At 32.8% G+C, this 13,954-nt stretch overlaps 1 protein-coding gene across 1 annotated transcript; it reads left to right on the forward strand.

Moving 5' to 3' along the window:
• Positions 1 to 7,002: 7,002 nt before the first annotated feature.
• LOC114750098 (pentatricopeptide repeat-containing protein At1g59720, chloroplastic/mitochondrial) lies at positions 7,003 to 11,893 on the forward strand. The gene is made up of 3 exons (XM_028938640.1): positions 7,003 to 7,085; positions 7,233 to 7,361; positions 9,976 to 11,893. The coding sequence occupies exons 2-3, from the start codon at positions 7,259 to 7,261 to the stop codon at positions 11,787 to 11,789; spliced, it is 1,917 nt and encodes a 638-aa protein (XP_028794473.1). The 5' UTR covers positions 7,003 to 7,085; positions 7,233 to 7,258; the 3' UTR covers positions 11,790 to 11,893.
• The last annotated feature ends 2,061 nt before the right edge of the window (positions 11,894 to 13,954 follow it).

Genomic DNA, 13,954 nt, shown 5'->3' on the forward strand with positions numbered 1-13,954 from the left:
TTCTCCACGTCCTTATAGAACATGAAAGAGAGAGAAACTTGGTGTTTTCATGTCCTTGTAGTTGATTGCTTGCCTAGCAAGCACATTTTCTGAAGTCAATTATTGAAGATAAATTAAAATAAAATACAGATACTTCTAGAACAATTAGCTGGACATTTAGTCAATATATATATTTTTAATCATCATAATAACAAAATAATATTTATGATTTGAAGTGAGAGTTAAAATTACTTGCACACCAAAACAGATCCTCTCAGAATCTCCTTTCTCTTTTTTTCCACTATAAAATCTCATCTCCAGCATTGAATCAAAAAATAAATAGTTCAGATATAATATTTTTAAAAATTGTTATTATTATAGTACATAAATAGAAGAAAGGTGGTGCATATCTTTTTTTTAAAAAAAATATTAAACCTGAACTATTTATTTTTTAAACTAACAATAGAGATAGGATTATGAGAAGTAAATGAGAGAGAAGAATTCTAAGAGCATCCGGACCCCACATTGTTGATAGAATCACGCAACGTATTTTAACAATAAAGAAAAAGCAAAAGATTTTTTTTTAATATAAAAGAGCCGCAGCGACTCTGTGTCTTCTAATTGAAATTCTAATACCCCCTTCATTTTTTATTATAAGAGATGAATAGAAGAATAACTAAATTACATGGATAAAAAAATAGTTGAAATTATTTTTGGACAATAAATATGTAAAAGGTATATATCCTAAATGTCCGTACTAATAAGGAGAGAGAGGATGAGAGAGAGAATAATCAAATTATTTTTTAAAAAAACAGAAAGAAGTGAAGAGAGTGTGAGTTGGAAACAAAATAGAAATAAGTAGCCAATAAGAATAATAGATATGAATAATGGGGAGAAATAGAAAATCAATACTCTATAAAGATATTATCATATTCATGACAAAGACAATTTTTAAGCGTTTCTCATTTATATTTTTTTTAGAGAGTATTTTAACTGAAAAAGAAACACAAAAGACTTCTATTTTTACTTTTATAATAATGATATTTAAAAAAAGAAAAAGAGAGACACAAAGACTGAGAAGTTGGAAGTAAGAAAGGGAAAATTAGGGAGAAGGACCGGAAAAAAATAATATTTATTACAAAAGATTTTAAGAATCGTAATTATTTGGAAGGAACGTCCTAACTCATTTTTTCATTAAAAAACTCCTAACCCATCTCAATAAATGCTACGTGTGTGAATCCGTCTGGTTCTCGTTCTTTGTTCTTGTCTTGTAACTTGGAATTCATGAAGCTCATTGTGCGACCTGTAATACCTCACATAATTATATCAATATACGTAATAAAATATTTAATTTAAATGTCCATATATATTTTTAATACTGCAATTGTCAAAATTTCAAAACATTTCTAACATAACTTAACAACATAAACTATTAAAGTCTTATAGTCATGGCAAATAAAAAGATAACATAGCATGTGCTTGAGGAGCAAAGCCTTCACGGCTCACTCCATTGGTACCTTCCCTTGATTCCTACTAGATCCTTCGTCTGAAAATTGTTAATATAGGGGGTGAAATCAAACATCTCAGTAACTACTGAAATTCTAACCTATACAAGCAAATCATATATGATAAACCAAAAATCCGTTGATATGTGTGTATATAAATATATTAAAAATCACAGATTTGAGACATCCAATTCAATTTCATTTTTTTTCCCAACAATATACCAATATCATTTTTCTAATATATCCAAAAATAATGCAATATGCTGCCTCCCTTATATCATCGTCCGCCCTTATACCGCTGACTGGAGCCATAGGCTAACACATAGTCGGATAAGAACTAATCCATTTCACTGAATTATTCCAAGCTCACTGATACTAGAGATATATCCGGCCAAAGATATAGAGCTCAAGCTCGGACTATGGCTCCCCTCCTTTGTGAATAGGGAGGTGTCACATGTCCCACAGCTCCAATAAATTCCCGGCCAAAGGAAAACATGGAAGAAGGGGCCCTGACAAGTGCCATCCACTATGCACCGAGTGATGGCATACCACGTGGTAATTTCATATCCATGCAATCTCCTTCTATCCTTAGCCCAACAATACATGTCAGATGCCAATAATGTTACATCATAAATACGTCCTCAAATATTTCAAAGATAAGATAGCAATAAAACTTATATACCATTTAATAGCAACTCATGACAATTACTTAGCCATTAATATATTTAAACATTGATCATAATTAATAGCAATAAATCTTGACAAAATCAAATAACATATCAAAACATTTATTTGAAATCATAATACTACTTTTCAGTATGATATAAAAATCAGTAAATCCACAATATAATCATACACAATTCACAGGTATAAGAAAGAATTTTCAGAGTTACCTGGTACTCTTTAGCTTACAAATATTCACACAAAGATTACTCCAAAATCCTCAAGTCTACAAAATTACACATAAATATTTATTAACATAAACTCAAAACTACTCCAAAGCTACTCTAAAATTCTAAGACTACCCTCTAAACCAAAATTACATAAATATATTAACTCTCCCAAATCTAGGCATTTATAATAGATATTATTTTGAAAAATAATTTACATATAAGGCTATTTAAATTTAACAAAAGTATATATATATATATATATATATTTTACCCAAAATCTAAATATTTTATATTAAAATTCTCAATTATTTATTATAATCTCATTTAAAATTTTTCCTCAAACCAAACAACTTCTTTTTAAATTATAAGCAAACTGTAGCTTTATTTAATTTCACAAAATTCTCAATTTATAATTTTTCAAGCCTTCAAAAATTATTTCAAAAATATGTATTTAACTTATTCAATATTTAAACCGATTAAAACCTCAATAATATATTAAATAACTCAAATAAATTATTTAACTCAAATTTAATCGATAAAAACATATTACAGGTCTAAATAACAAACTTTTCAACCAAAATCTTAGTTTAAAATTCTCAAAATAATCATTCAACAAAAATAAACCGATTAAAATTCCTTAATAATACATCTTTAAATTTCTACGGTCATATATTGTCAAAACTCTGTATTTACTCTATACCCACATAGTAAAATTTTCTCTAAACATTATAATGATACTAAAAATATAAAGCTATAAATATATAAGAAATATTCATAAAGGAAATTTGATAGAAAGAAGTAGTTTTATGTACCTAAATTATCCCCAAAACTTGTCAGGTGCTCTGCAACTTAGCTTTCTCTCTCTTTTCCTCTCTGCTTCTCACTCTCTTCTCTCTTCCTTCACTCTCTCTTCCTCTTCCGTCTCCTCTCCCCCTCTTTTATCCTCACTTCTCTAACTTCCAACTATCCCTTCTCCCATTTTCTTCATTCATTTATTATTTTTCCAAAATGTCTTCCTTCATCCGTTCCTTTCCTTCTTTTCCTTCCTCTATTTAATACTCCTTCCTTCTTTTCAACTTATACTTACTACATCTTATCCCATTTTCTTCAGCCGCCCCTCTCTTCTTCTTTTTTTCTTCTATGTTCATTAATAACCCCCTCCTTTTTCCACTATCGGTGGAAAAAGGTGGGGTGGTTTTTTTTATTATTATTAAAAAATAATAGTATGTTACACGACCTATTCTTATCTCGCAACTCAGACAAATGGATCAATTGAATTGAAATGTTTGTAAAATGTGAGAGAGATATAATGGCAGCAGAAGGAATAGTAAGCGTAATTGCTATCAGTAGGGGGGGACCAGTGCTTTGTTAGGGACAATTTGGTATTTTTAATTTTGGTTAAAATATACATTTGGTCATTTAACTTTATCTAAGATTTCAATGTGGTCAATTAACTTTACAAAGTATACTTTTATTCCTTTAACTCCAAAATTATTAGTCTTAAATGATGATTTTTTATAACAATCATGGTTGTTTTAAATATTAAACTTAATATGTTAGTATTTAGTAATATTTTATCAATATTCAAGAGCTTAGTATTATCATTTTTTGTTAATAGTTTTAGGGTTAGAAGACTAAAAGTTTAGTTTTTAAAGTTAAGGAACCAAAGTAAAACTTTGTGTGAAATTAAAAGACTAAAAATATACTTTAGCTTTTAAATTTTTATTTTTATTTTTTATTTTTCTAAATAATTTTAATTTTAAGATCCTTCCTAATAAATATTATTTTATTTAGGTTTTCTTATCCTAATTTTCCCAATAAGAAAATTAATGCGTGGGACTAAACCTGTAGATGATGGAGACAAATAAGATCGGAGCGTCGGTTTAACCCCATTGTTTCAGAAGTTTGCCACGTGTTGCTTTTAAATTATTCTCAACAAACAAAAACAAAAATCACAAGAGTTGGGAAGTTGCCGCAAGTTGAGGTTGTAGTTAAGGTTTCGTAGCGGAAGACACAGAATTTAACCAACTAATCAATCATAAGCAATTAATTAGTGTTTGTTTGTAAGGCGACATTCGATTGTTACTATTTTTAATTACAAAGAAGGGAAGATGCCAATTACTAGCATACACGTCTATAACTAACAATCAAATTCAATTAACTGCGAACAATATATAGAGACAAAATTTCGCTTTCTGAAATTAAATAAACGTTAATCTGTTCCACAGGTTATTCTAAAAATCTCTGTTGTCCACCCCAGGAAGACACCCAAAAAAGTTATATAGAAAAAGACATTAAGGATACAATTAACATCTGAGATAACTATAACTTGCCGGTTAACCACAGGAAAATTATCATTAAACTTGACTATACATAATTATTAAAGCAAATAACGTATACAGTGACGTACTCGCCTGGAATTGATTCTGTTTTAAGTTAACTGAGTGATTATAGATCAGCCAATGAGAATAATCAAAGCAACTAGTGACAATTAGGTATGTCTCTTAAATGCCAAAGCATGCTCTTAAGTTTTATAAATAAACAGGAAAATTTTCGTTGAGAATTTTTTTCACTATAGATATAGAATACTACTTCCTCCGATCTTTAATATAAGATTTTGTTTGATTTTTATTTTGGTCTTAAAATTAGGTAGTATTTAACAACTTAATTTTGATTAACTTAAATATACACAAAAACGACAGTGCATGGTTACCTATTCCTGTAAAATTAAATGAATAATACCCAACCAAATTTTTTTTGATACACATACCTTACCAAAATTTTAATTAATAATAATTTAATTAAAAGGGATGTATTTTATTGATGTCATGAGGTTGATGGGAAGCAAATATTCTTCAAATTATTAAGGCAAACATTAAAAATATATAAACTTAATTATGCAACTATATATATCAATATCTAAAATATAACTCAGAAAATTAAATCTGATATGGTATTCATTTTTGTTTAAAAAAACCTCATAAATGTATTAAATTTCAATATTATTCATCAACCTTAAAAATACGTGGAAATTAATTAAACCGCGCTGCGCTCTTTGGAATCTTCCAATTGATCCATCGACCTCCTCAATGCGAGATGCTCTATGATCATAGATGACACGTCATCTTTTTAAAGGAATATTCTGCAATCTTGCTGCGCTCTGAAATTTACTTGCATCTTCCGGGAAATCGCCGAGAATAAACAGCAAGCACCCCACCTCCCTAGCCAGAATAAAATAGAATAAACCCAAGGGCATCTCGGCAATTAAGCGTCCAATGAATTTTGCTTTTGGGTCAATTGCGGGCTGCAAAACGCTCCGAAGAAAACAACCTTGAAGATGAGCTGATAGCGAATTGTTAATTATAGCAAGATTTACCCACATGAGCTCTTCAGCCTCATTAGCCTCATCGTCTTCGTCTTCGTCTTCGTCTTCATATGATGATGATTCCCAGTATTACTCCGCCATCCCTAGTCCTAGTACCAGAGAATTCATCGCTCATGATGCCTTCATCGTTTCCGGGGAGGACGTTCGTCCGAAATTATCACCATCAGCAGCACCATCTTCTTCATCCTCATCTTCCCAGTGTTCCCCCCTCGCTCCCAGCCCCAGTACCAAAGAAAATACTCATCGCCTGTCTGTTAACAGCTACAGATCTGAAGATGACAGCCGCTTGATGAAATCATGGTCACCATCAATAGCTTCATCATCTACCTCTTCCCAGACTTCCTCAGCCAACCCCAGCCCCTGCCCCAGTCACCATGTTTTTATCAGTTTTAGAGGCGAAGACACTCGCAACGGTTTTGTAAGCCATCTCCGTGCGGCTTTTACAAGGCACAGTATCAGAACCTACATGGATTGCGATCTAGAGAGAGGGAATGAGATTTCTTCCACGCTTTTGGTAGCCATCAAGCAATCTAAGATCTTACTCCTCGTATTCTCAGAAAGGTATGCTGACTCGAGGTGGACTTTGGATGAACTCACCAAGATAATGGAATGCAAGAGAACCAGGGGACAACATGTGATTCCCATATTCTATAAAGTCCGTCCTTCTGATGTGCGACATCAGCGAGGCACTTATGAAACTGCTTTTAAACGACATAAGAAGTTGTTTAAGGCGAACAACGACACAGTCCAACAATGGACGACAGCCATGACAGAAGCAGCCAATCTGTCTGGCTGGGAATGCTCAGGTTCTAGGTAATTATTATTAGTACTATATATAACTGGTTGATTAATTTCTCTTTTTCTGATCGGTTTTTCAATTTACAAATACATCCTCTTAGAGATCAAAATGAATGTTTTTCAAGCAAGGATACTGTTCTTTGTAGAGTTTGTTTATGGAGATCTCTATAGTCGGATCGTCTCTAGATTCATGAAAATGACGAATTGTAGTGTATAGCTAAGCATGAATTTTAAGAGATGATCAAATGATAGAGACTCGATCGAATTCTGAAGAGCTCAAAAACTGTCTCCATCTGCTGGCTCTTCTTTGTATAGAAGCGAAGCCGAGCTTGTGGAGGAAATAGCGATTGAAGTCATGAGAAAACTGGAGTCAATGAGCCGCTGTATCGTGGGGGAGATCCAGATTGCAAGTCAACTGCCAACGGCCAGCCTTGCATCTCAGAATCCCTCCGACAAGCCTAATTCCGGCGACTCACCGGACCTTACACATCAAGAGTTCTTTCCTAATATATGCCTCTCAACTCGGTGCGTATGCTGATTTTTTTAAGAATTAAAGCATCTCTGAAAATTTTGGTATCTGATTTAAATGTCAATGCTTAAAAATTATGAACAGTTTTAAAGTGATGCTTAGTGAGTTTGATCTGATAAGTATGGTGTGATTGAATAATGCAGTGGTACTATACTGGGCAATCTACGGCATGTTTTGTTGCGGAAGGAGAATGAGAGGTTGGTACTTAACGACAGGGAACAACGTAATGAGCCATCATCGGGCTCCAATAGTCCCAGAACAACTGTATATAGGTATGTTTCTTTTGTATCTACCTACTTCAATTTTCATCCCTTTCAAAGTTTACTTGTGTCTTTCTGCACATATTAATTGCACGAATTATAATTAAATGTGTGGTTTAAGAGTCACATGCCCAATAATATATATTTAGTTATTTAATCTTCTGATCCTAGCTTGTTCTGTCACACACGCACACACACACACTTGCTGCCAGCTCTTTTTCTTTCATAAAATTTATTAGAAATTAAAGTTAGGTGAATCAACTACTCGTTGATTAGCTGGTACATGAAGCTAAGTATTGTTTGATGGGGTCAACAAAAACCACGCATCTAATAATCTACGATATGCTCGGCTATGTCTGACGAAGACCAATTAATTTGAATATATGATGATAACCCGATCTTTCATATATTTGTCAATTTGAACAAAATAATTAGCCAGTTATTTAACCTTTTAATCCTTGCTTTTATCATATATTTGCTGTCAGCTATTTTCTTTAATGTAATTTTATTTAGCAAGTTGGGTGAGTCAACTACTCATTTAGTTGTATAACTGGCAAGTGAAGCTGAGTATTGTTTGACGGGGTCAACAAAACCAACCCATCTAATAGTCCATGGCATGCTCCTGCGGTGTCTGCTAAGGAGTGGTGTCTAGAAGGACACCAATTAATTTGAATCTGATATCTCATCGTTCATATTAGTTCATTAACTCATACTACGTACATTACACATAAACCAAAAAATTAAATGAGTCATAATATGTTCACTTGTTGATATTTTCTTGTTGATTACATTATGAGTTTTGCATCTTCCAAGTTTCATGTAGTCCTCCTTTAACAACTATCAGAGGGATTTCACTAGGACTGGAAGCTGCAAATGAAATCAGTATATACAAACAAAATTAAGTAGTGAAATTAAATTATATATTTGGGCAATTCACACACACACACACTATTGTGTGATTTCATATCAATATCAATAATATATATTATTGTTCAAGTATGCTTTTGGAAAAGACATTCTCTCCGAAATTAAGTAGATACCATGCAGGACTTAATTCTCGTGATGTAAAACAAGTTTGATATTATTATGTGTCTATACTATTTATTTTATTCTCAAATTAAGTTACACCAGATTAAAGTACTAATATTTAATAATGGTGAAAATTAACATTTTTATTAATCTTAATTCAATTTACCACTATAAATTTCTTCTAATTTTCACCTCCTCAAATATTTTAATCCTGAGTCTGTCCCCATCAATTTGCGTCTATATGGTGGTATGGGCTGAAGTATCCATGGAGACAGGCTAGTAGGGTGCCCAGAGAATCTATTCTAGCATGAATTTCATATATCTAACTACTACTTCATCAGTAGTTAATATAAAAGCTAGTCTAATATTTAATTTAATCATAAATATAATATTTTAATTCATTTTGTCTATCGTATTTATCCATTTTTTAATATAGTTTTTATAATAGTTCTACATGATAAAGATTTCATCAAATGATAGTTTTAGCTAATATACATGATTATTAACGATATTTTATAAAAGACAATAATACATATTTATTACAGATAACTAACTTAACTAATTTTCTTAATTTACTCAAATTAATCAATTAGCTCTTGTATCAAGTACCAGAGGTAGTATATACTTAATTTAAACTTCCATGTAGGCGGACTTTAATAATTAATTTTCTTCAGCCCAATGAAGTATTAGAGGAAACACTTGAATGGCCATAAAACTAAGTCTCATTAATAGAAAATAGATCGCATAGTGGCACCATTTACAAGTTTCCCTTTGTTATCTTGATCCAGTTTTTTGGGAGAAAATAGCCAATTTGAACTTCTTCCATTAATTTTCTAATGTAAGAGATCATTTTGTTTAGATAGAACGATTATTGATGCAAATTATGTATGGAAAAAACTGTTGGGAGAGAATTTGAGGAGGATCCAATTTCAAACAACGTTTGTTACAAGTTTTATATTTATATTGATTAATTATGTAAATCCTTTCGCATCTATATATACTTTTGTGTTTATTGCCTCCAAAATTATGTGTAATCGTTGGCAACTATTTTGTTTATTTTATAAAGCAAATCCTATTTCTAGAGAAAAAAATGGGTTAATACAAATTTTGCTCATTCACTTTGATTTTCGTTCCTCAAATTTTTTTTATTTATAATATCGGTTTTTATAATTCAATAAAAACTTTAATTATTTTGCCTCTTAAGGAATCAAAACCTATGGTTCGAAACTTGAGGAACCAAAATCAAAATAAGAACAAATTTAAAGAACTAAAGGTTATATTAATTCGGAAAAAATGCAAGCGAAATTTTATTGAACAATTACTGAGGAAAAAATCGATGAAAATTATGCTTTAATTAAGCCCACAGAAACTAAAATAGGAAATCTGAGGCCTTCTTTACTCTAATCAAATGCCGTTCTCATATCTGTCTGTCCGATACTCGGATCCACGAAGAAAGTTTAATATGTTGTTTTGAATATTAATATATGAAAAAAAAAAAACAGTTTTTCTCCCGGATATACGTGTGTGGGCACCTTTTGTTCTTTGATTGGGCTAAGATATTTCTGAGTTCTGACAATGGCTGTGACAATCTCAACAGGAACCGTTATCTACCCAAACAACGTCAAACGTGGTGGGGAATCGCTTAGGCACGGCAGCCTCCCTCGTCTTCTTCAATTGTTAAAGGGACCTTCTTCCATTGATATGGCTCTGCTGAAGCAAATTCACTCTCAAACGCTGCGTTCCATCCCCAGCAGCCACCCACAATTCCTCTTCCTATATAGCAGAATTCTCCACTTCTCGTCTCTTGCTGATCTTCACTACGCCACTCGAGTTTTCAATCACTTTCAGAACCCCAATTCCTTCATGTGGAACACTCTCATAAGAGCCTACGCTCGAAGCACCCACTTTAAAGATCGCACCATGGAGCTGTACAGAGCGATGATGGAAGACGAGAGTGTTATTCCAGATAATCATACATACCCGTTTGTTTTAAAGGCCTGTGCGCATCTGTTTTATTTTTTTGAAGGGAAACAAATGCACGGGCACATTTTGAAGCTTGGTCTTGAGTCTGATATTCATATTTGTAATAGTTTGATTCATTTCTATGCGTCGTGTGGTAACCTAGAGTTAGCGCAGATAGTGTTTGATAAAATGTTCCAGAGAAGTAAGGTTTCTTGGAATGTACTAATTGATTCCTATGTGAGGGTTGGTGAATTTGACACTGCCCTGAAGTTTTTCGTTCAGATGCAAAGTGCATTTGAACCTGATAACTATACAATGCAGAGTGTTATTAGTGCTTGTGCTGGTTTAGGTGCTCTGTCTCTAGGTCTGTGGGCTCATGCCTATATTTTGAAGAAGTCTGAGATAAATATGGCTGATGATGTTTTGATTAACTCTTGCTTGGTGGATATGTACTGTAGATGTGGGTCCCTAGAAATAGCTGAACAAGTCTTTGAAAGCATGCCTGATAAAGATGTAAATTCATGGAATTCGATGATTTTTGGTGTTGCCATGCATGGCAAAGCTGAGGCAGCATTGGATTGCTTTAACCGTATGGTGAAGACTCAGACAGTTTCACCCAACTCTATTACTTTTGTCAGTGTATTGAGTGCCTGTAATCATAGTGGTAAAGTTATCGAAGGACTTGAGTATTTTGACAGGATGATTAAAGAATACGATATAGAACCACGATTAGAGCACTATGGTTGTCTTGTTGATCTTCTCGCTCGAGCTGGACGCATAGAAGAAGCTCTGAACTTGGTTTCCGAAATGCCGATGAAACCTGATGCTGTCATATGGAGAAGTCTGTTGGATGCATGCTGCAAGCAACAAACAAGTGTTGAGCTAAGTGAAGAAATGGCTAAGCAGATTTTTGAGTCAGAAGGAAGTGTTGGCAGTGGGGTTTATGTACTACTTTCCAAAGTGTATGCTTCCGCTAGAAGATGGAATGATGTAGGGTTGCTTAGAAAACTGATGACTGATAAGGGTGTGATTAAAGAGCCCGGATGTAGTTTGGTAGAAATAGATGGTGTGACTCATGAATTTTTCGCAGGGGACACGACTCATCCCCAATGTAAAGATATATACAAGTTTCTGAATGTGATTGATGAGAAGCTAAAATCAATTGGGTATTCACCTGATTATTCTGGAGCAACTATGGTTGATGAGATTGGTGATGGAAAACAGAGTACGTTGAGGCTGCACAGCGAGAGATTGGCCATAGCTTTTGGGCTATTGAACTCAAAACCAGGTGTGCCCATAAGAATATTTAAGAATCTTAGAGTCTGCAATGATTGCCACAAGGTGACCAAATTGATCTCCAGAATTTACAATGTGGAGATCATTGTGAGAGATCGTGTCCGGTTCCATCACTTCAAAGATGGAACCTGTTCTTGTAAAGATTATTGGTGAATGATGCTTCTGTTTTAGCTTGTACCATCTAGAAGAGGCGTGTATAGCTGAACGAACTTGGGAACTTTGTCTAAATAATTATTGAGTAAAATAGAATTCACTAACGGCACGGCACAATTTAGCGTGTTGCTATATAGAAGTTATTTGTTTATATTGGCTCCTTCGTTTTTTTGGTTGATTATGGGTTACTTAATCGGATGTGGACCTCTCTCTCTCTCTCTCTCTCTCTCTCTCTTCATTTTCTTCCCTTCACCATCTTGCTATTGGATTAAAATTCAGTAGTTAAGATTTAGTATCTTGTAAAACTATTATTATTAGTCTGCTGTAAATCTAGAGCTGTGAATTGTACATGTGAAATTTTTATAGTTTGAATTTATTTTTTATGGACGCGTAATGAGTAGAGGAGAAGAAGAAAAAGGAGGGAGAGATTATTTGTTTTAATTCCTTTATACACTTGATTCTTTGTTTTGTTTAAAACATTATTTTTTTTGACATTTTAACTAGATAATCAAATTTCATCAATTTATTACTTTTATTGAGAGTCATTTTAGAATTTTATTAGAAAATAATTTTATTAACTTTTAAAATTAAATGAAATAATTAATTAGAGCTTATAAAAATATACAGTAGCGAGTAGCACCTATTGTCCTTCGGAATTCGGATTATACTCCTCCGGTTTTAAATATAGAATTTTTTTAATAATATAATTTATATTATAAAAAAATCTTGTACAATTGTATTATAAAAAAGCGAAAATTTCACTGTAGGACCGCAGAAGACAATTAATATCAAAGAGCCCCCAAAACTTTCTGAAACCTCACTGCAGGACCAAGGGACCAATGTGATATTAATTTTTAGAGTGAGATTACAATAATACCCCTCCCTTTTTATTTTATTAAAAAATAAATATTTACCGGAGTTACTGTTCCGGCCACCGGAGGTCGGAAGTTCGGCCACCGGCGCTCAGGTGGCCGCCGTCGGGTCTGGTCACCGGTGGCCGGAACAGTAACTCCGGCGGGACCTCCGGTGGCCGGAGTTTTTTTGTTTAAAACAAAGTGGCCAATGGAGGGTTTGAACCCAGGACCCCTTGGCACACCAAAAGACTTGTAACCACCAAGACAAGCAACCCATTCAATCATAAAATGCAAATAAAACTACATATAACAAAATAAACGCAACAGTCCAAATATAAGTGAACAAGTGAAATTAGACGATTTATAAGTGAAATTCAGAAATTTGCAACAAAAGTTAGGCAATTTACAAATAACATAATAGAAGTCATAACCCAAAATGCAAGTGTTTAAATGCAAATGAGCAAGTAAAATTTGAAGATTTACAATAAAAGTTTATGGATTTACAACCCAAATTTGGTAAACACAAGAGAATTCACAACCCAAAATGTAAGTGTTTGAATGTAAGTGAACAAGTGAAATTAGACGATTTACAAGTGTAATTCAGCAATTTACAACAAAAATTAGACAATTTACAAATAACATAATAGAAGTCATAACCCCAAATGCAAGTGTTTAAGTGTAAATGAGCAAGTGAAATTTGAAGATTTACAAGTTTATGGATTTACAACCCAAATTTGGCAAACACAGGAGAATTCACAACCCACAATGTAAGTGTTTGAGTGTAAGTGAACAAGTAAAATTAGACGATTTACAAGTGAAATTCAGAAATTTACAACAAAAATTAGGCAATTTACAAATAACATAATGAAACTCATAATCCCAAATACAAGTGTTTAAGTGTAAATGAGCAAATAAAATTTGAAGATTTACAACAAAAGTTTATAGATTTGCAAGTGAAATTCGACAATTTCACTTGCTCATTTGCACTTAAACACTTGCATTTGGGGTTATGACTTCTATTATGTTATTTGTAAATTGCTTAATTGTTGTTGTAAATTTATAAATTCTACTTGTAAATTGTCTGATTTCACTTGTTCACTTACACTCAAACACTTATATTTTGGGTTGTGAATTCTCTTGTATTTACCAAATTTGGGTTGTAAATCATAAAATTTTATTGTAAATCTTCAATTTCACTTGCTCATTTGCACTTAAACACTTGCATTTGGGTTATGAGTTCCATTATGTTATTTGTAAATTGTCTAATTTTTGTTGTAAATTGCTGAATTCACTTGTAAATCGTCTAATTTC

This window comes from Neltuma alba, unplaced genomic scaffold, assembly GCF_004799145.2.
Source record: "Neltuma alba isolate B1F8T4 unplaced genomic scaffold, ASM479914v2 tig00006327_pilon, whole genome shotgun sequence".
Taxonomy (NCBI): Eukaryota; Viridiplantae; Streptophyta; class Magnoliopsida; order Fabales; family Fabaceae; genus Neltuma; species Neltuma alba.